Genomic DNA, 20873 nt, shown 5'->3' with positions numbered 1-20873 from the left:
AAAAAAATCATTTAAGCTTCTTTCAGTTGTGCTAAAGGGTGAGCAGGAATTGCTGAAATCCTCGATGATCCACCTACAGCTGGGGAAATGGGATCACAGAGAGTTTAAACAGCACGGAGCACTAAGGAGTTTATGTCTCTTCTTTGTGTTGGTCTGTCACATTTTGCCTCCCTGCACATCCAAAACATTCCTGGTGTGCAGTCTGTGATTTGCAGGGAATAATGTTCCAGTGAGTCAGATAACAAAGCAGCATCTCTGGGTTGGGATAGACAGAAAATGGCTCTGGAGGCTGAGGATCACAGAGCTCCAAGAGAACAGCATCTGTTGTGTCCATGGAATCAAGTTTTGCTGAGTTAATGTGAAATCCCCATCTCTCCCAGACACACCAAACTGGAATTTTGTGGTTTGCTTTGTAGTTTGCCGCATCTTTTTAAGGCAGAAGAGAAATGCCAGGATCCCTGTGTGAGGATCCTGCACTTGGCACTGCTGATGGGAGAGTTTGGAGTGGTGACTTTGGTCCAAGCCCTGCTGAGCTCTGCTCCCTTCACCCTCCCATGGCTGCCATGAGTCACCGTGGCCTCAGGTGCTCTGAGGAGTGCTGCAATCCAGTTCCTGGGGTAAAGGGAGAGCCCTGGATGGAGAAATTCCTGTAGTTCTTTGGGAATCCATATTGCCATGCCAGAATGGATGGTCCTTCAGTAAATAGTAACACAAATCTTTGGAAAACTGCAAATGATTTGTTTTTTTGTGCCTGGTTTTGATGCAGATGCCGACTATGCGTCAAACTTGTGCAACTAAGTGTAGCCTGCTACTAAAAATAAATAGATCAATAAATGCTCTGGAATCATCCATCTGGGGGGTTCATTTCTGCAGAAAGACAGAGTGGCTTCAAGGAGGAGAAAACAAAATTCTCCAGGACTGGGAAATATTCCCATTAAATATCCATAGGTTTGCAATATATACACATTACACTTCCACCTGCAGTCAAAGCCTTCCCATTATTCATTGGTTTCCTTTATTTTAGGCAATGTAGGAAAAGTTAGAATTGATACATTTTCTTTGGTTTTCTCTCCTGCAGTTTCAGCAATTGGAAGATGTTGTTTAACTAAAACTACTAATATGTCCAAAACTAATTAATGTTATTTATTTATCTGAAAACATCAGCAAGCATGAGGGGATGGTGTATATTTTGATTTTAGTGTAGCCCTTCACAGGTATTGAGCTCTCATGGGATAAGAGGAAGTGTTCTTATGGCAAAACAGATAAAAATAGGGAAAAAGGGGTTAAGGCTGATTTCACACTTGTGGGAAATAATCATCACCCTTTCCCCAAGGATATGAGTTGAGGCTGAGGTGATTCATCCCCTTTTTAAAGGTGACTGTTCCAGGCTGTAACACACAGTCATAATGTTCACATGAGGCATTAGGTGTGTTTCAGTCACTGAGAGATGTGATTAATTTTTTTCCATGTTGTATCTTTACAATTAAAACCATTAAAACAATATTTAATAATGCTCTATATTGACAGCTAATTAAAAAATGCTTTCTCACAGTCTGCCTAATGAGAGAATAACAGATTATTAATTATGTCATATTGCTAAATGTAGGTTTTATGTGTTGGTTTCCCAGGTGCTTCTTTCATGCCAGGCTTTTAAAAACTTGATTTTGGGAGTCATCAGTGTGGGAGAAAGCATTCCCTGGTTCTGAAATTTCCAAGGTGCTGCTCTGCTTCCACATTTGCATCTCTGGGCTCAGTGTTTTGAGGCAGCACCACGTTTCCTGTTACCCTGTGGTTTTTGGCCTTTACAATAAAAGTGTAATGTACAAACAAACACATAAACATACATCTTCAATATGCTAATTGACACAAATTCTGCCTCTCTCAGCTCTGTTTGTGTGCTGATGTTCTTGGTATTACACTCCCCCCTGCTTTTAGCAAATAAAATGTTTCAATAGATTTGCACTGAGGTGGGCAGTGGGATTATTTGACATTTAGCTCATGTTTTGCTGATTGCTGTTTGAGTCAGTGACAGTAATTCAGGGTCTTTGCAGCTCCATTCTTGCTTTTTAATGGAGCTTTGAGTGCAAGAGCTTTAGCACAAAAGTGCTGTGCTGCTGTGGCTCAGCCCCCTGCGCTTCCTGCGCTGGACTTGGTGTGGTTGGAGCAGAGAGAGCCCTCAATAACTGCCAGGGACTGGTAACCTGGCACTTCATCACTGCACAGTTTCTATTGATGCTTTTGGAATAATTACATTTAGATATTGAATCTTTAAACCAATGCATTTAATGTCTGAAGTGGCCCTTCCATTTCTGTGTTTTCAGGATCCTCGTTGTGGTCCTGCAGGAGAAAATCGCCGCCTTTGACAGCTGCACTTTCACCAAAAAATTCTTCGTCACCAGTACGTACAGTTTTGGGCTCAGAGGTGGACAGAACAGATCTTTTTGTTTGGTTTTTTTTTTTTTTTTTTTTTTTTTTTTTTATTTCTAAATCCTCAGAGCAGGTCTCAATAATTTGGAGCTTCAGGAAAACTTGCTTAGAAAAAAAACCCCAAACCCAAATGCTTTTCTATGAATATTTAACTCTTTTCTGTATTTATTATTGCTGTAACTAATTGTAATGGGCACCCACACTGCAATCCATCAGTAGCTGAGCAATTCTTTTGTTCATTTTGCACAAATATGTGTAAAAGCCTCAGCTTTTACATATTTACATGTTTACATACAGCCTCACATATTACACAGTTCCAGGTTATCACATCAGTAGCAGTTAAGCCCACATCAACAGTGATCTACCCACTGTTCATATTTGTTTGTTCCTTAGGCACATTGGCTTTTTTTATGTGACTTTACAGTTCATAATTTACTTTGGAAAAGTCAGAATTTTATTATTTAAGAAGAGTCTGCATTTTTGTGGATGTATTTTCAATCAATTCAAAAAGTTGAAATTATTTTTTTAATATTTTCTGTGTATTTGTAGAAAAATCTCCTTACAAGAAGCTGTTTTTGTCATAGTTTGAGGGAAAGCAGCCACATGCAGTAATATTAAAGTTGCCAATAGGTGTCAGTTTCTTCCTATCCATGGATGTGAGACACTGGGAATCTGCTGGGATTCAGTGACAAGATCCAAATGGGGAAGGACTTATTTCTGTCCTATTCATCACTCCCTTCTATTTCATCAAAAAGAATTAGAGTACAAGCCTTGCTTTATTTTAGACCAAAAGTGAAAAAACCCCTCAGTTAAATGTGTATTCTGAGAATTTCTGGACTTATTTTATTGGGTTTTTTTAAGATACTGCAATTTATTTTTAAAAATTTAAGTCCTGAAGTTAGTTTTGAGAAGCAGGGATACTCTGCTTTTTAAACATAACTTTGATTTGCCTTTTGTGGAGCAGCTGTGGAATATAAAGAGGATAAATTAATACTTCTGGAGGAATGAAGAAACTGTTTTTTAGAAAGTCCAAAACTTCCTAAAATGTCACTAATGCCAGTGTATTTCTCCAGCTGTGCTGCTTTTTAATATGAAAAATTCAAGATTTTCTGAAACTTTCCTCTGGTTTAATTAAGGACAAGCTCATTTTTGGGGCGTTTTGGATGCTGCCAGCGCTGGAGCCAGCCCAGCCCTTCCCTCTGGCAGTGCCATGCTGTGAGTGGGCAGAGCTGTGGTTTTCCCCTGGATTTAGGGGTTCTGGGGCCTGTGCTGAGGGTGCCAAGCTCAGCCATTCCCTGGGTCCTGCTGCCAGGCAGGTGCTGTGCCCTGGCACGTCGGGGCACAGCAGAGCTTTCGTCTGAGCTTCCCCATTTCATGTGCTGAAGTCTCCTGGACCTGAGAGCGCATCTTTAAAGGCTGAAACTGCTCTGCTGTGTTTGCAGGGGGATGGAAATGAGCTCCCTTGTTAGCTGCAGGCGCTTCTGGGAGGCAGCCAACTGGCCACCACTGCCTTCCTGGCCTGTGCCTTTGAAAAAATTATTAAAGGACAGTGCCAGTATCGATTAAAGAATAGAAATCCTTGAGAAGGAAGCTGAGGGAAAGGTCTTGGATTCCTTTTTGTTTGCATTGTTGGGACAGCCTGTGTCCTGCCCAGACTGGTGCACCTCAGCTGTGAGGGTGTCACTGCCTGCCCAGAGAATGTGACAGCATGGGAAAGATTCTCTGACTGGTTTTGGTCAGGAGGGAGGGCACAAAGGGCAGAAATATTGCTGAGGATCACTGACTCGTTGAAGGGTTTTGTGTTGCTTTTAGGGAAAAGAAAATCTTTATTTTCAAGAAGATTTGGTGTGGAAATCACATCTTCCATGCCTAAGTGGTGTGGGAGCCTTAGAACCTCACTGAGACAGCACAAATGTGAAGCAGAAGCTCTGCTCTGTTTTGTTGATTATACATAGAAATGAAATGCAGAATGTCCAATTAAAAGCAGTGTCAGGAATTCTGAAGTTCCTCAGAAATGCTAATGCAGCTGCTGTGCACATGAGTAGTGTTTGTCTTTCTGTTTTTGTTTTTGTGGTTGGATGTGTAGCTTAATATATTGTTACAATAAATATGCCATAAAATATTCAGGATGTAGATGGACAAGTTCGTGCTGCTGTTGGAACGTTTTAACTCCTGCATTTCCTGACTTTTCCTGAGCAAGTTTGACATGGAACCAACCTTTGTTTTCCCCTGCTTGGGATTACATGGAATTGTACTGATTTGACTTGCATGGCAGGGAGCCAGAATGTTTTATTTGTGCCTTTTGTAACAAAACCTCAGTGTACAGGTGCTCCAGACTGGGAGAGGGAATTTAAGACAGGTGCTTAAACGTGGAGAGAAAACATGCTGTAACTATTGTAGAAAAATTACCAGGATATCCCCTAATCTACCCTGTGGGGTGTTCTGATTTTCAAATGTCTGCTAGGAGAAGGCAGAACATCAGTCTCAAGGCAGTCACTTCCATCCATCACTGCTCTCCTGGTGCTTGGAGCCAGCTCCTTTCCCTAAGGAAAGACACCAAGGGGAGGAGAAAGCCCAGCAGGAATTTCACATCCTGCACTGCCTTAGGTGCTCATGTGGCCAAACTAAAAAAAAAAAAACAAAAACCAAAATTTCTTTTGATGCTTATGTTAAGAATGTATTTCCTTTACTAGTGGTGAGTGTCAAGGTGTGGATTTTAAATAGATTGTTAAATAGCTCAGAGTTTTATTGTGGTTCACTTCAGATTTCCTTCAGTGGCTGAAGGATCAGAAACCAAAGTGATGCACAGAAGCCAAAGTGATGCTCAGGCTTTTTTTGCCCCTCCTTTGCTCTAAAGAAAAGCTGAATTCTGTTGATTTCTATTCCATCAGTGCTCCTCACCCCAAAACTGCTTACTTAGTGCAACACTGCTGATTATGAATATGGCCTGATGGATCCTTTCCTTGTCCATAAAGAACATCCTGCCCACCCCCTGGGCTGAGCACAGTTGCTCCCAGATAAGATCATGCACGTGGCATCATCCCTGTGTCTGATAAGGAGCTCCTGCTCAGCCTCCCTGGCCCTTCACTCCTCATATTGATAAATTCTCCATCCAGGGTTCCCCAGGGATGGAGACACTTACTGCAGCCATTAGCTGGCACCACGTTTCTATTGATGCTCTTCTGGAGAGCCCTGAGAGGTAATTCTGCAGATTTTAGTCAGAGTATTTTATTGTATAGAAATTCTGGAAAGGCTTCTCCCCACAAGCCAAAATCAGTCGGTGGATGTTGAATGTCCTGCACCTCTCCAAGTGAGTAAAACCCCAAAGCAAATGGTGTTGGATGCTCTGATCTGCACTTTGGATTTGGGATTGCTGTGTGCTCTCCCATTCACACAAAGGAATAATTTGGTGGTTTCAGTTTGTCCCAGGGCTAGTCTGGAAATCTTCAAGGCTTTTTTGGACATTTCTGTTGGAATTCCTTTCCCTGTCGGGCTCGCAGGAAGCAGTTTGAGCTCTTGACTTCAAAGCGAAAACACTGGGTGTCTTATGAGGAGGTTTAATGCCTGAAGAGTCACATTCTTGCAGGAGTTGTGTGTGTTTCCCTCCTGAGCTGTGGGCATTTCTGCTGCTGTCCCACACGGGGTAATAATTGACAGGATTCCTTTGTCTGTGGGGGTCAGCCCTGATCGAAAGTCCTCAGGGCAGGTGGGAAGGGAGCTCCTGAGTCACAGGATTTTCTTGATCAGTGAAGAAGAGCCAAGTATGTCCCTGTGAATTGCTATAAGCACTTTTAATTTTTATACACACACATTTATATGAGCACCTACCCCTTCATGGTGTTTTTCCCTGGGAAATGTTGATTTAATTTTTCTTTTTTTTTCTAACAGCATTATTTATAAGATTTTTTTTTTTTTTATTCCTGGCCGTGGGAACCAGAGTCTCACCATTCCAGGATAATGCTGGAACACTTTTTGGAGAGGTTTTTAGGGTACTATGGTGGATTTATGGGGACAAACAGCTTTGGTGCTTGCAGGAGGTTTTGCTCCACTGCAGGAAAATGTAAATACCACAGAAAAGCTGCATAAAGCCACAACAGAGGCCTCAGTCCCCAAGATGTCTGTCTGTCATATCTGCAGGCTCTGACAGTTTTACAAATTAGATGTAAAACAGGAAGTGCTCTTTGTTTCTATATAAGTTATTTTTATCTAAAGCACCCAAATCCTTAATGTTAAAGGGCAAGCAAAGCCCTCTGACATTGTCCTGTGCAGAAACAACAACCTTAGTGGCAACTTTTATTATTTGTCACTGTCCAAGTCTGAACAAAATAAGAAAGTAAACCTGAGATTAAACATTGCCTTGAAATCAATCAAATTGGTGCTAAATTAAACAGCACGGCCTAATGAATATGAAAGGCCACTGCTATTTTTAGTGAAAGCTCTGGGATTGTGCTTGGACCCGTGGAGTAACAGTAAAATTATAAAATGATGGAATTTGTGAGCTGGAAGGGACCCACTGGGACCATCAAAGTGCAGATGCTTCAAACTGCTGTGGTACAGTGGACAGGGAAGGAGATCTCTGTAGTAATAATAATGATAATAATTCAATAATAATAATAAATAAGTAAGAAAAAAAGGCCCTGGGTGGCAAACCTGATTTCTCAGTGGGTCCATCCTGCTCCTTCACTCTTTTACTCCATTTTATGGGTGATACTTAAACAGAAGGAAGTACAAGAACAATAGAAGAGTTTTGGAAAGTATGTGACAGTGTGAGAGTAATAACATTTACACAGGGCCTTTCATCTAGAAGGAGCCCAGAGGAATTTATAAACAATATTGCTTTATACAGTTTATAAACAACAAAAAAATTGGTTTGCTAAAAAAACCAAAAAAACAAAACAACCAACCAAAAAAAAAATTAGATAAAACAACTTATATGATTTGTTTTTCTTGTAATAAACAAGGCTTTTTGCTACAACAGTATCACTCTACCCATTATTTATTGCATTTTCCCTCACTGTGCTCTCTGCCATGGATCTGCTTTCTGAATTAAGGATGGAGTTTTGTAATTCCATTCTTATGGAGAGCTCTGCGTTTTGTAAGACCCAAAAAGAATTGCAGATTGATTATTAGAGAAGTAGCATCGCTTCAGTGGGTTCTTGGAGCTATTTATTTAAAAATACACAATGGCCCTGCTTCACTGATTTTGGAAGTGATAATCCAGCAAGTCCTTTGAATGATTAAAGGCAAAGAATTTCTGTTGAAATGAGTTACTGCTTTTGGAATTTGTTTAGAAAACTGTTTAAAACCACTGGACACTTCAGCTGACATGTGCCATCTTTAATGAACCTTGCCAGGCACTGAACAGAAAAATCCTTCTTTCTGCAGAGGTTTCCTTAGGATGGAGGTGAGCCTGGGAATCTCTGCCTGCATGGCATTCCCTGGGACCCAAAAGGTGCCATTTCTGCCTTAGTTTGGGATTAGAGACAAAATCCTAAAAGGCTTTTGTATTAATAACTGCCCATCCCCTCAGCCTGAAATAAAACCTCTGGTATGGATTCCTCACAGGTGCAAGGTGTGACATATCCATTAAAATTCCCCCCCTAGGAAACAGGAAATCAAAAATACTTATAAAATGGATGAGTATGGACCACTGCAAAGGAAACTGGAGAGAAATGGGGAAAAGAAAGCAGTGAAAATGCTGGAAAAAGAAAGTTTTCCTATTAAACTGATAGGGAAAAAGACTGAAACAAGATAGAAAAGAACTTAAAATGTTTTTCATTAAAAAGCTAGAACAAAGTCGAGATAGAGAGAATGAAAGTCTGGAAAATACCAAAACCAGATTTTTTTTTTTCTGTGCTATAAATACTGTTGTAGGAAATAAAGTTCTTATAATGTGCTGTGAAATTAAAAATAAACCAGTAGTGTCTTAAGATGAACATGATGGGATGTGCTGGAAGGAAAGCAAAGTTAGGTGATTCTGATTTGGCTCTTTCATTCCCTCAGCTTTATTAATTCATGTATTAATTTGCAATAGTTTATCAGATGTCATTTTCCAGTGTGTTTTAGTGAGGTTTAAGAAAGAAATAAAATTGTGGGTGGGGAGTTCTGAGTGCATCATTCTGCAAACTGAAAATAAGCCCTGACTTAGCTCAGACAAGTTCTGACTGTTGACATCAGATTTTTCTGGAGAGAATATTGTATTCCTGTATCTCCTTTAAATCTTTATTTTCTGAAGAAGCTGTGGAGATGCTGAGGAGCTGCCCCAGTGGAAGTGGTTCAGGTTTATTGTGATTTCTTGGCCCAGGCTGTGTTGGAGCTGACACAGCCTGGAGTGACTCCGTTCCTCTGAGCAGAGTTTTCCCTGTGAGCTGTTTGTTTAAAGGACAAGGCAGAGGACAGGAATGTGTTGCTTTTCTCCTCTTGGCTGCTCTCTTTGTGTTCATATTGCCATCACTGAAGGTCCAGGATCAGCTTTTGGAAAACAAGGAAAGCACTGGAGCCTTGGGTTTCTTGGAGGAGCTCAAGACTGATGGAAAGATCCAGAGTCAGAGGAGGGGATATTTATTTGTGTGAATTTTCAAAGATGAGTTGAGGAGATGATTTGGTTTATTATGAGCTTATGGATTTGAATCTCCAGAGGGTGGTAGAGATTTTCATCACTACCATAAAGGTAATAGTTAAAATTAATGGAAATAAATGGAAAATTAATGGAAAATAAGTCAACCTTCTCTCTGCCCACTCACAAAGCAAACATTTGTGTAGCTCTTTGGAGAGCTTCAGGTAATGTGGGATTCCTGTATTCTCAGTAAAACAGAATATATAAAATCAGCACAGCAACAAGTAAGTTTAATGCTTTTTTGAATGCCAGTAATCACAAACTATATCCTTATTGCGGTTATAATTTTATAACCCAGTTATTTTTTTAAAAAGGGAAGAAATGTAGAAATTTAACACTGAAAAATTTACTTATGGGGCTGTAGGTAACATTTACATCTTGGAAGTGGGAAAACAGAGGCACAGGATGTGAGTCCCAGGGTGTCCTTAGCCAAGCCCCATTTTTTATTCCTCACTGTTCCTTAGGGCAGCACCAGTTGGAATTTTTGGGCATAGAAACTTGATAAAATTAGCAGAAAAACTTAGACTTTGATTCTGGTTTTCAAAATGCAATTTTTCTTCCTTTTTTCCCAGCTTTGAAGTTCTCATTTCCTCTGCACAGAGGCAGAAGATAACAGTGTGTACTCAAAAGTTATGAAGTAGTTTCCAGTAGGTTTTCACCTATATTTTTGTGAGTTATAGGCCCAGTTAAGCTTGTTCTAAGATCAGATATTTTTTAGTACTTGCTTGGTTTGCTGCACTTTTGGAAGGACTTTCCCTGAGTGATCCTTTCTTGGATGACCTCTCCATGCTGTCATTAAAACTTGGAAACTTTGGTCTTCTTGACAGTTAGTTCTGCATTCTCATTATGTTCATTGCTATTGTAAACACGCTAAAGTTGCTGCTGTTATTGCTTAGAATGGCTTTTTCCTCTGTTGTTTTGAAGTCTGGTAGAAATAGAAGTTAATCTTTAAGGGAGTGGGGCTGCTGAGGATTGGATGGCCCAGCTCGATGGGTCACGCCGTGTCTGTCTTTTCATTTGCCTCATAGATGATGTTCTGCTGACTCCAGCTGTTTTTTTGGAAAGCAGAAAAACAATTTGCTTTTCCTTCCCATAAAGTATAACCCTTTGTTTATCCTTGTGCTGCTGCAAGTTTCCAAAATGCAAAGACTTGCAAAGAAAAGAAAGGGAGGAAATAGCTCCATTTTTAACGCTGTTTTTCGTATCGAAGAGTAGAGTTTAGGACCGAGCTGAATTGTTGACCTTTGTGGAGTTTATTCTTAGAATTGGTTGATTTGTGTGTGGAGTCTGATTGACTGAGCCCAGTTCGTGGGACAAACCACGGGCAGTGTGTTTGGGGAGGGCAGTCCCAGCTTTTCCAAGTAACTCTTCTGTTCAGTGATCAGTTTTGGATTGGAAGAATTCTTCTTGCAGTTCTTCAATGGCTTCAGTTCACTGAAGTAATTGAGAACAGCTCCCTTTTCCAAGCAGGACTTGTTTTTTTGCTATGAATTGCTGAGACTCCTTTAGTTTTCTCCTGCAGGGATGTTCTGAATTTGGGAAGTGCAAGTCACTGGTTCTGAAGTCACTGTAGAGATTTACATGAGGGGGGTTATCATCTGGCAACTTTTAGTGCTGTATTTTATACATAAAAGGGAAGGTAAAAGAAAGGTTTGGGGACCTGAATTCCTTTCCTGACCCAGATAAGAGCTGCCGAGGCAGAAGTCGGCATTAAAACCTCAGCGCTCCTGATCTATAATGTCATCGGAAGAACACGTTTGTATTTACAACCCAGGGCTGTATTTACAACCTTTTTTTTTGCTTGCTTTGTTCCTTAAGAGGCTCTGGCTACCCACATTTTATGCACTCCTGGAATGCAATAACAATTGTGGCATCATCTCTTCAGAATTCGTTTTCCTTCCTGAGATCGGGCCGGCGATAAGGGCTCACAAACCCTGTCTGGGATGGGTTTAACTGGGTGAATTCATTCTGGGTTTGACTGGATTTAACTGGGTGAATTCATTCTGGGTTTAACTGGGTGAATTCATTCTGGGTTTAACTGGGTGAATTCATTCTGGGTTTGACTGGGTTTAACTGGGTGAATTCATTCTGGGTTTAACTGGGTGAATTCATTCTGGGTTTAACTGGGTGAATTCATTCTGGGTTTAACTGGGTGAATTCATTCTGGGTTTAACTGGGTGAATTCATTCTGGGTTTAACTGGGTGAATTCATTCTGGGTTTAACTGGGTGAATTCATTCTGGGTTTGACTGGATTTAACTGGGTGAATTAATTCTGGCTTTAACTGGGTGAATTCATTCTGGGTTTAACTGGGTGAATTCATTCTGGGTTTGACTGGGTTTAACTGGGTGAATTCATTCTGGGTTTAACTGGGTGAATTCATTCTGGGTTTAACTGGTGAATTCATTCTGGGTTTATCCGGGTTTAACTGGGTGAATTCGTTCTGGCTTTAACTGGGTGAATTCATTTTGGATTTAACCGGCTTTAACTGGGTGAATTCATACTGGGTTTAACTGGGTGAATTCATTCTCTCCTTCCCTTCCTTTCTGGCCTTTCGAGCAGCTCGCTGTGATCTTTGGAATTTTGCAATTCCCTCCGTGCTCTGCTCTGGAAAATGAAATCCAGGCTTGTTTATCTCGGCGGGGCCAAACCCGCATCCAAAGCGTTGTCAAATGTCCATGGAACCTTCCAGAAAGGTGCTAACACCTCCCACACTGCTTCTCACTGCTTTGCAGGTGTGGGAAATAAAACCTGTCCCCTTCTGGAAGTTCTGCTGTGCTCAGGAAATGTTCTGGACTCTTCTTGAGTCTGCTGGAACAGAGCTGGGCATTTGTGGGATCAGGTTCTTTTCCCTGCTGTGGGTGCAGAGCAGGGTCAGAGTCTCACATCAGAGATTCAGAAAATAGAAAACTTGACTTGACTGAGTTTGGGGTTTATTTTTTATTAGGGTTTTGAGCAATACAGTGAATAAAAGTTGTGTTGGATGTGTTCTGAAATGCAGTTTGTCTGCGCTTCCTCAGCCTGGGTACAGGAGCAGCTGCCCAGGGCTCCTTTAAATCAGACACACATGTCTGCAAGGTCTTCAATATTTTGTTTCTTGCCCAGTCAGTGAGAGAATTTAAATTGCTAAATTGACTGTATTAGCCTAAGATGTGATGAAAAGTGAGATTAACCATTTGCTTGATAGCCTCCTCCTTCTCCCTGTTCTTTACTCCTTATTTTTTAATGTAAAAATGCTTATTTTTAAATATAAATTATTTTTACAAATACAAATTATTTTATTTATTAAAAATTTATTTTACTTACAACATTTTATAAAAATACATATTTTAACAACTTTATATATGAAATGCCATTTAATGTGATTTATTTTAAGCCTTTCCATGTTTTCATTCACAGCTATTTTGTCTAACAGATATTTTCATGTTTAAATCCTCAGGAATAATTCTCTTTTCTATGCTCATTTTTATCCATATGTATAAATCTATTTTTAATGATAATATAAAGGTAATGGAAAGCAGGTAACAGTGGAAATATTGCTACCAATTTTAAAGGAATTACAAATTTTCACACTGTAAAGTTTGTGCAAAAAGTATATGAAGAGACTGAGGGCTTGTATAGAGAATTGGTAAAATCAAAAGCAAAAGCATTTTGAAAGTCTGAGGGTTTGTATATAGAATTACTAAAACTGAAACCAAGAGCACAATACATCCTTTCATACAGTAAAAATCCAGAAGGGGTTGAAGTGAGTGAACTGTTCACCAACAGAAAGGTGTCAATCAAATAAAATTAATTAAAAAGTGAAGATACAAAACCAATCGAGTCAAACATCAATACTCTCTCACCCCAGAATGTCATTTTTGTATCAAAATTACTTTAAAAATACAAACAAAAGGCGAAATGAATATTTACACATAATTAAATGTTCAAAATAGCTCATCTAACCACAGCCTTATCTCTAGAAACAAAAATGCAAGCATCCACTGAGTGATATTAGCAACTGCAAGGCTTTTGTTTAGACTTTTTGTTTTCTTGGCAATAAATAAAATTCTTTGGAAGAAGTCATTGAGATATTTCTTAATGTTGCCTTTTTAAACTTTGCAGGCTGCTATCCTTGTCCAGGGCCAAACATGAATCCTATTGCTCTTGGAAGCCGTTGGCTTGCTTATGCAGAAAACAAGGTAAGGAGGGGTTTGATGTCAAAAAACACTTCTAAATTTTGTAAATATGGGGGAAAAAGAAAAGAAAAGGTCTCAGGAAAAAGCTATGTGCAAAAGAAAGTCTGTAAGAGGAGTTGCTTTAAAATGACAGTCCTAAGTATTTTAAAATATTAAATCTTTACTTTGCACATTTGATTAAATCTCAGTTTAAGAAACTTGGAAGGTAGAGAAGACAGCCATCAACATGTGTTTTCAGTGAGGTAACGCAATAATCAACCCATTTTGTGCTTTAAAAGTTTAAAACATTTAATTACAGCCACTTCTGAAGCTAGGCAAAAAAACACTTCCTAAATTCTCTTTGGGGAAACTGAGTCTGGACAGAGCCTGGGTTTGTCTGAGCCAACACAGCAATGCACTCTGTAGCTTAGAAAACAGCATTAAATTGGCCACTTTTGAACAGCTTTGAAAAAGTTAAGCTCCAAGAAAAAATATGAAAAATTTCAGACTTTTTTTCATCTTTCTAGAGACAAAGAAAATAGATTCCCAAGCAAAGAAATGATCATTGCTTTTACCCAGAGGAGTGGTTGTGTATTTAAAGCTTGAAGTGAAGCCTGAATTCGGCTCCTAATGCCTTATTTTTATTTCAAAGCAGATGTTTTTTCTCCCTTCCACCTGTAAGTGGAGAAGCTGTTTCTAGAGCTGAGCCAGAAATTATCAGAGGCAGATTTTAGAAATCCATTTGCTGTTACACCTCCTCCAGCACAGATGATTTCTTCCCTTTTCTTTAGTGCCACACCTTGCTGATGCTGGAAAACCTAACCCTGCTCAGCATGGGATTAAAAATATCAGCAAAAGAATTATATCACAAAGGGAGTTTAAATGGCTTGTGTGTGCCCAGGTAAATTCACTGTGGGCTTTCCCTAGTTTAGGTATTTTTATTTGGATATTTAAATATAAGCAGGACAGAAAAGCCTTTAGAAACAAATACCTTTTACAGTAATTTTTAATTTTCTTTAGCTCAAATAGTTCAACAAGCAACACGTTTTGTGTGCAAGCAATGAATACCTATATTTTTTCCTAATTTTGCATAGAAGCACAGATTCTATTGTTCCTTAGGGTTCAAAGGCAAAACCTACTTTTGTAGGGTGATGGCAGGTACAAGAGTCTTGTTTTGATTTATTGATTTTGAAGGCAGGCAATAAAAAGCAAGCCCCATGTACATTCCTTTAATCTATTAAATGCAAAGTTTCAAACAACTCTTTTCCTTTGTCATTTCTTTGCTTGCTCGTCATAAAAAGGAGGGGAAAGCCACACTCAGATTCTTAGAATGGCTGATATTTAATGTTGCGTATACACGGCTAAAGCTTTTGATTATATTTATTTAAATTTATTTGTGGTATTGCTGCCAGACCAAAAATCCCACCATTTCAAAGTTTATGAATTCTTAGTGAGTACTCATTTGGTAATTGAAAACTGGAGCGGGGGACGCGACAGTCTGGGTGGCACCCAGAAGATTATAAAAAGGGGTTAAGTGTCTCAGCAGGGCTTTTTGCTGTTTGTAGGAAAAAACACACCACTGTACATGATAAATAAGAGCTCTGGTAATGGGTTCTGGGTTTGTGTAGTTTAATAGTAGTGACTTGGTTGCTGTCTTTCTTCTCGTAGCTGATCCGATGCCATCAGTCCCGTGGTGGAGCCTGTGGAGACAACATTCAGTCTTACACTGCCACAGTCATTAGTGCTGCCAAAGTGAGTCCATCATCTGCCCTGGGAGAGCTGCTCCTGCAACATAATTATGAGGTTTCCCTGCTGAATTGGGCTGTGTGTCATCACCCCCTCCCTTCCCAGAGAGGAGAGCACACTGAGAGCCCTGCAGCAGCAGCAGCAGCACTGTGCCTGCCCTCCCCATCCTGCAGATCCCTGACTAACTGTAGCTTTCCACAAACTATTTCTGGTTCTGAACTGATTTTTAAAAATTTCATTTATTACAAACAGCTATTTACATTAGAGGGAAGTGACAGTGGGATGGATTTGTATAATGGCTGTTCGTAGTGGCACAAGTTTATATGGTTAGAAATCAACATTGTGAATTATTAGTCTTTTAGCATCATGAAAAGTGACTTTACAAGTGCCTGGTGCTCTTTGGACTCCATCACACCCCCATTATACATTTTGCTCTCTCTGATGGGTGACAGCACAGTACTGGAGTTAATTAATTACATTCTTTGAAGGTTACAGCTTATTAATGACTGTTTACATATAGGTTCCATTGCCTCGTTTTTGTACTTCAGATGATGTTATAAAATCCCTCTGTTTTCAGGGAAATGTCTGGCCTTTTGTAGTATCAAAAGAAGCTCATGGCTTGGAAAAATCTTAAACAAGACCGAGCACAACTTTTGTTTCACTGTCTCCCTCCCAGCTCCTTTCCTTGCTGCAACAACAATTTCTTTTTCTCACACACACACACAGAGTGAGTTCTGGCACCGTGGGGTGAATTCGGTGCTGATTACAAGCTTCCCTTGTAACCACCAGCCTTTTCATTTCTGATATGTGCAACAAAACAAACCTAATAATAGGAATGAAATGACAGCGTGGGACAGAGGGCTTGGTGGCACCGAGGAAAACAACAGTTAGGAGAAGCCACAGAGAGAGACAGGGCAGGCCAGCTCATGTGAAAGCAAAACAGAAAAACAAACACAGTCCATCACAATCACTGTATGGCCAGAGAAGGAGACAAATCACAGCTTTTTACATTTTTGAGGGGAGCTGGAATTGCTCCTCTCCTGAGGTGATTTGCAGGATCTCTCTGTACTTTCACCATCAGCACAGTTAAAGATGTGTATGGGGAAATCTCCCCAAATTCCTTCAATCCCAGCATCGTGAACATCTTTTTTATAGCACAGATAAGTTTGAAAAACTGAGTGGCTTAGTGTGATCAGACACAGTTTGGATCAGATGTGGCAAAATCCTGCAAGCAGATCACTGTAGCTGATGGCCTTCCCTGCTGAGTAGTACTAGCAAGGGATCATAATCCACAAATTCTGCTGTTAAGCTGAGTTTATCACACTGAAGTAGTGCTATTGCATCATGTGAGTAGATACTGAAGATAAAATGTGTTTATAATCATAGGAAAGAAAAGATTGTTAGCCTCTGTACAGAGATAAACTCCCAGTGAGAGTTAGGAAAAGGGATAATCCCCAGGGCATGGGCTGCTGCTGCTCTGTGTTTGCACAGCACATTGCTCATGCTCCTGCCTGTTGGATGTTACTGTAATAGACAAGATTAATACTAATATAGTTTTAAATATTTGCATGATTTGGCTCTTGAGGAGTGTCTCAGCCTTAGTGTATTAATTTGTTATCCACGAGCATGCCACAGTAAATCTGCAATGTTTAATTTATTAGTGATTTCATTGAGTCTTGGCTTGCTGTCTAGCAGGTTTTCATCTCTGATAACTGCAGGGCTGACTTTCTTGCTGGCAAATAGATGCTCCATATATCTGTTGCTCTTTGTCCATTTCATTGCCTCATCATCAATTCACTCTTTCCTTATTTAACTCTTCATTTATGAACCTCTATTTATGCTGTTGTGTCCTATCAGCTGCAGGGGTTTGTAATTCTTTGCTTTGATTAGTGCAGGAGCAGCTTTTTGGGAAGTGGATGTCCTTTCCTTTCCCCTGCAGTGCTGCTGTTTGGTTCAGAAGTGGTTCCATTAAAGTTCTTGTTTTGCCAGGTTACCTTGGGTTACAGCCTTTTCTCTGCTTGGCTTCCAATTTTCTACTGAAGGGAAAGAACCTTTGTATGAAAGAGAAGGGGAGCTGAGAGCTTTCAGCAGGGTCACTTTGGAGAATTGCCTTTCAGATCCTCTCTGGAAGGTCTTGGTGGCAACACAGAATATTTTCTGTAATGGTTTTCCCTTTGCTGACCCATGTCCTGGTGGGGCCAGGGGTTTGTCCTCAGTGGGAGCTGCTGCTCTTGGTGCAGCAAATAAATTTCCTCCTTAATCAAATACCTTGGGAGTTATTTGGGAAGGTCCCTGTTCACCAGAATCACCAAGGTCAGGGTTGTGATTGTGTTGGTGCCTGTCTGAGTGTTCATGTTCTAAAAGCTCTGGTAGTTTCTGTGACTTGACCAAGCAGAAAATTTTGGGAAGCAGAAAAATGTGTCAAGATTCACATTTGTATTAATGATGGGTGCAGATAAAAATGGATGTGTCTGGAAAAATGAAAGTATCATTCCTTAGAGGTGTTGTAGAATGCACTCAGGGCATGCACACAGGGAAGTCCCTTCCATGGGATAAAGATTCTTTTCAGTTGAACAAACGGTGGCATGCACACAGAATTTCTTTCAGAATAAACCCTGTTATCCCTTTGTTCAAACTAAGTGTGAGGCTCAGCCTCACTGTGTTGACACCCAAGGCAGATCTTTTTGATGTCTTTCTGCTTTCTATAGGTTTTTCATTTGCAACCAAATAGATCATATAAAATGTATTTATTATGAGAAACAGGAACAATATATTGTGTTGTCTCTAAAAGGATGCAAGGCCTTTGTTGGAACAAAGCATTCTAACAGGCATTGAATGGTGCATTTTAATTCTTTTCATCTAATTAAAGTTGTACTTACTTTTCAATTAAATGAGGTATGAGGGCATACATCTATTTTAATTAAATATATGTATTTCTTTATATTCAAATAGATGTGAACAGTCATATTTTGAAGTAGATATATGAGCATATAAATAATGTGTGTTTCTGCATACTGTGGATCATTGGGTACAAAAGAAACTGGATCAAGTATTTTAATTGTATTTATCAGCAGACTTCACTGGCGGGTTCCCATCAGTGACAAAGGGACTGAGACAGTGCAAACTTGAACCCATTTCATTTAAAATGTATTTGCTCTGTCACATGTCTCACATCAAATTATAAACCAAGTCCTTCTCACCTCATAACTCCTTTGCTTGATTCCTTCTCCGTATCTTTTAATCCTGTACTGGTAAAGTGATTTAGCAAAGGCTGCATCTGTTTTCTCTTGTTACCTGATAACTTCTTAATGAGGACTAACAGCTTATGTGAGAGCAAGGTCATTAGCCCTAATGGATGGAGGGGACAGCTGATATGGCATGGGAAAGGTTAAAGATTACCCCAGAAGTTTTTGCAAATATACACAACAGCACAGGGCAGTAAGTGCTGTAATGGTCATGCACTGATATTTCTGAGCTAATGGCCTTGGCCACATCTCTGCACACCTCTGCCTGCTGCAGCCCCACGCTGCTCCCACACTGCTCATTTCCTTCTGGAGAGCTGTCAGTTTATGCTTGGTGCTTTGCCATCCCATTGCTCTCATTATAAATATTAAAGGTATTTTCTAAAACGGGTCAGTTACAGTTTTTAGCCTTCTCCCTTGCTCAGGTATTTTGCCATGTAGCATTTACTGCTTTCTAAACTGAGAACGAATCATTTTCTAGGATTTTAGCTATTGGCCAAAAAACTGCCTTGTCAGTTTTTGCCAGGAGAGCTGGAATGCATCCCTGTGATGGCACTGGGGCTATTTTAGGTTTATTCCTCAGCTGTCAATATCTGCTTTATGTTACCTCTCCCAGCCTCCTGAGTTGGCCACTGTTAAAACCCGTTTTATTCTCCTCTGCCGTAGCCGGGTATAAAAAGAAATAACAAGAAACAAATGGCAGGATATTACTAAAGACTTTAAACCCCCAAAGCCATTGCTGTGCTAAAGGCCTGGCTCGATTTTAAGTGGAAGTATCTCCATTAGCATTAATGGGGTGAGTCCATCAGCAGAGGCATCTCAGAGGTTAATCAGCCTTCCTGGCTGGCCATGGCCATCGATACCGTGTGGCGCCTGCTGCTGTTGGCCCTTCAGAGGCTTTCCTGACAGCACACTAACAGACTTTGTGTAAGTCATTTCCCATGAATTATTAAAACAAACGTTTGGCTGCTAATTGATGAACACTAATGTGTTTTCTAATCACTGCAGTTTGAGATTTTAGCACTAAACAAAGCAGTTGCAATTGATTTGTGGCTGCTTCTTGGTTTCAGCCTGGGATCTGGACATTTTTGTCCTTTTCAATTTAGCAGGCAGCTTAGCTTGTCTTTTTAGTTAAGAATTGGCTTGTTACAGTGTCATTCCATTCTGATCTCTTTTGCTATTTCTTATTTATATTGCATAATAAATCTGCTCAATTCTTTACAGGCAAATAAGGCACAGTCCTTGGTTCAAGGAGAAAATATTTTAAGTTGTAGTTGGGCTTGTTTTTCTTTCAGTCTGCATCTCTCCTACTGTGTCTACTCTGCCTCTTTCTCCAAATAAAATAAAGCAAAATAAAATTAATCTTCAGCATCTTTAGCTGCTAAAAACAGGTGCAGTGAATGTGTTTTGAAACCCCTGTCTGGAAAACATGCAGAGCCTGGAAAGTCCCATCCCTTGTGCTGGGACGTGCCTGGGAGTTCCAGGACTTCAAGGGTGGCATTTTTAATTTTCCTGGATTTGAGTCTCATATCTAGTTTTAATGCTTAATTACTGAGTAAAAAATGAGTGTGTCAGATGTAGCAAAAGACAAATTCTTGGTCTCTTGCACTGTGCAGAAGACAAAACTCGGTGAGCATTGGGGGCTGTTTGTATTTTGTGTGAGCAGTACCCTCCTCACACCCATCGTGGTCTTGTCTTTGATCCTTCTGACCACTCATGCTATGGGAGTAACTAAAATCAAAGTTTAAAAAAACCCCAGCACTGGAATATTTAAAATACAAACACATTAAATTATTTGAACATTAAAGTACTTCTTTTTTCAGTAATACTTTGGCATAATTGACTTCCAAAAGAAAGGTGAATTCTTCCATTTGCTATCGCACCAGATTTTTCCAAGCTGTTTTGTTGCAGAATTTGCAGCTGATACACCACTCCTAAAAAAATCCACTTCCAGAAAGAATCCGAGCCGATCCCACAGCACAGCCCCAAACACCATTTGAAGAGGTTTTTTCCCTTTTTCTTTGCAGACAATAAAGACTGGGCTGACCATGGTGGGGAAGGTGGTGACGCAGCTGACGGGGACGCTGCCGTCGGGCGCCACCGAGGAGGAGATCCTGGCTCACAGCAACCTGCGCAGGAGTCCCCTGGTGCCCGGCATCGTCACCATCATCGACACCGAGACGGTGGCAGAGGGACAGGTAACAGTGTGTGCACCCCAGCCAGAGCCTGCATGGCCACCCCAACCCAGGGAAATCCTCTGTCTGCTGGTGGGAGTGAAAAATCAACCGGAGGAGTTTTACAGGCGCACAGAGCTGGGATGAAATCCTGTTTGGGGCTGAAATGCAGCCAAAATATATATTGTCCTTGCAGCATATTTATGTGACACTTTGACAAGATCAAGTGTGAAGTGTCACATTTTGTCTCCCCAGCACTTGTTCCTAATTGACATTGATTGATGCTGATCAGTGGAAGTGGAGATGGAGTCTGATGATCTTTATTAATACAGAACTGGAATGTGGGGCTGTTTGGGAATGGGGCAATTGCTGAATTCCAGGCTAAAAAAAAATGATGGGGGAAGTTGGGTGTGAAGTGTACAAGTTATAATTTTATGTAAATCCCAAATGGAGCACAATGCTGTTTGTGAGGCATTTGCACTGTTTTATAATAATAGAATAAATTTACTGTA

The 20873-nt window shown here is 40.2% G+C and overlaps 1 protein-coding gene across 1 annotated transcript in view; it reads left to right on the top strand.

Moving 5' to 3' along the window:
* BCAS3 (BCAS3 microtubule associated cell migration factor) overlaps positions 1-20873 on the top strand; it is a 296311-nt gene that overhangs the window by 33877 nt on the left and 241561 nt on the right. Inside the window, exons 9-12 of the mRNA XM_058817596.1 lie at positions 2322-2398; positions 13147-13223; positions 14868-14951; positions 20215-20385. Of these exons, the coding sequence (XP_058673579.1) occupies positions 2322-2398; positions 13147-13223; positions 14868-14951; positions 20215-20385 (409 nt within the window). The remainder of the gene's footprint in view (positions 1-2321; positions 2399-13146; positions 13224-14867; positions 14952-20214; positions 20386-20873) is intronic.

The sequence above is a fragment of the Ammospiza caudacuta genome, chromosome 20 (genome assembly GCF_027887145.1).
Source record: "Ammospiza caudacuta isolate bAmmCau1 chromosome 20, bAmmCau1.pri, whole genome shotgun sequence".
Classification (NCBI taxonomy): domain Eukaryota; kingdom Metazoa; phylum Chordata; class Aves; order Passeriformes; family Passerellidae; genus Ammospiza; species Ammospiza caudacuta.
The sequence above is the reverse complement of the archived record's forward strand: the minus strand, read 5'-3'. Positions and strand labels throughout refer to the sequence as shown.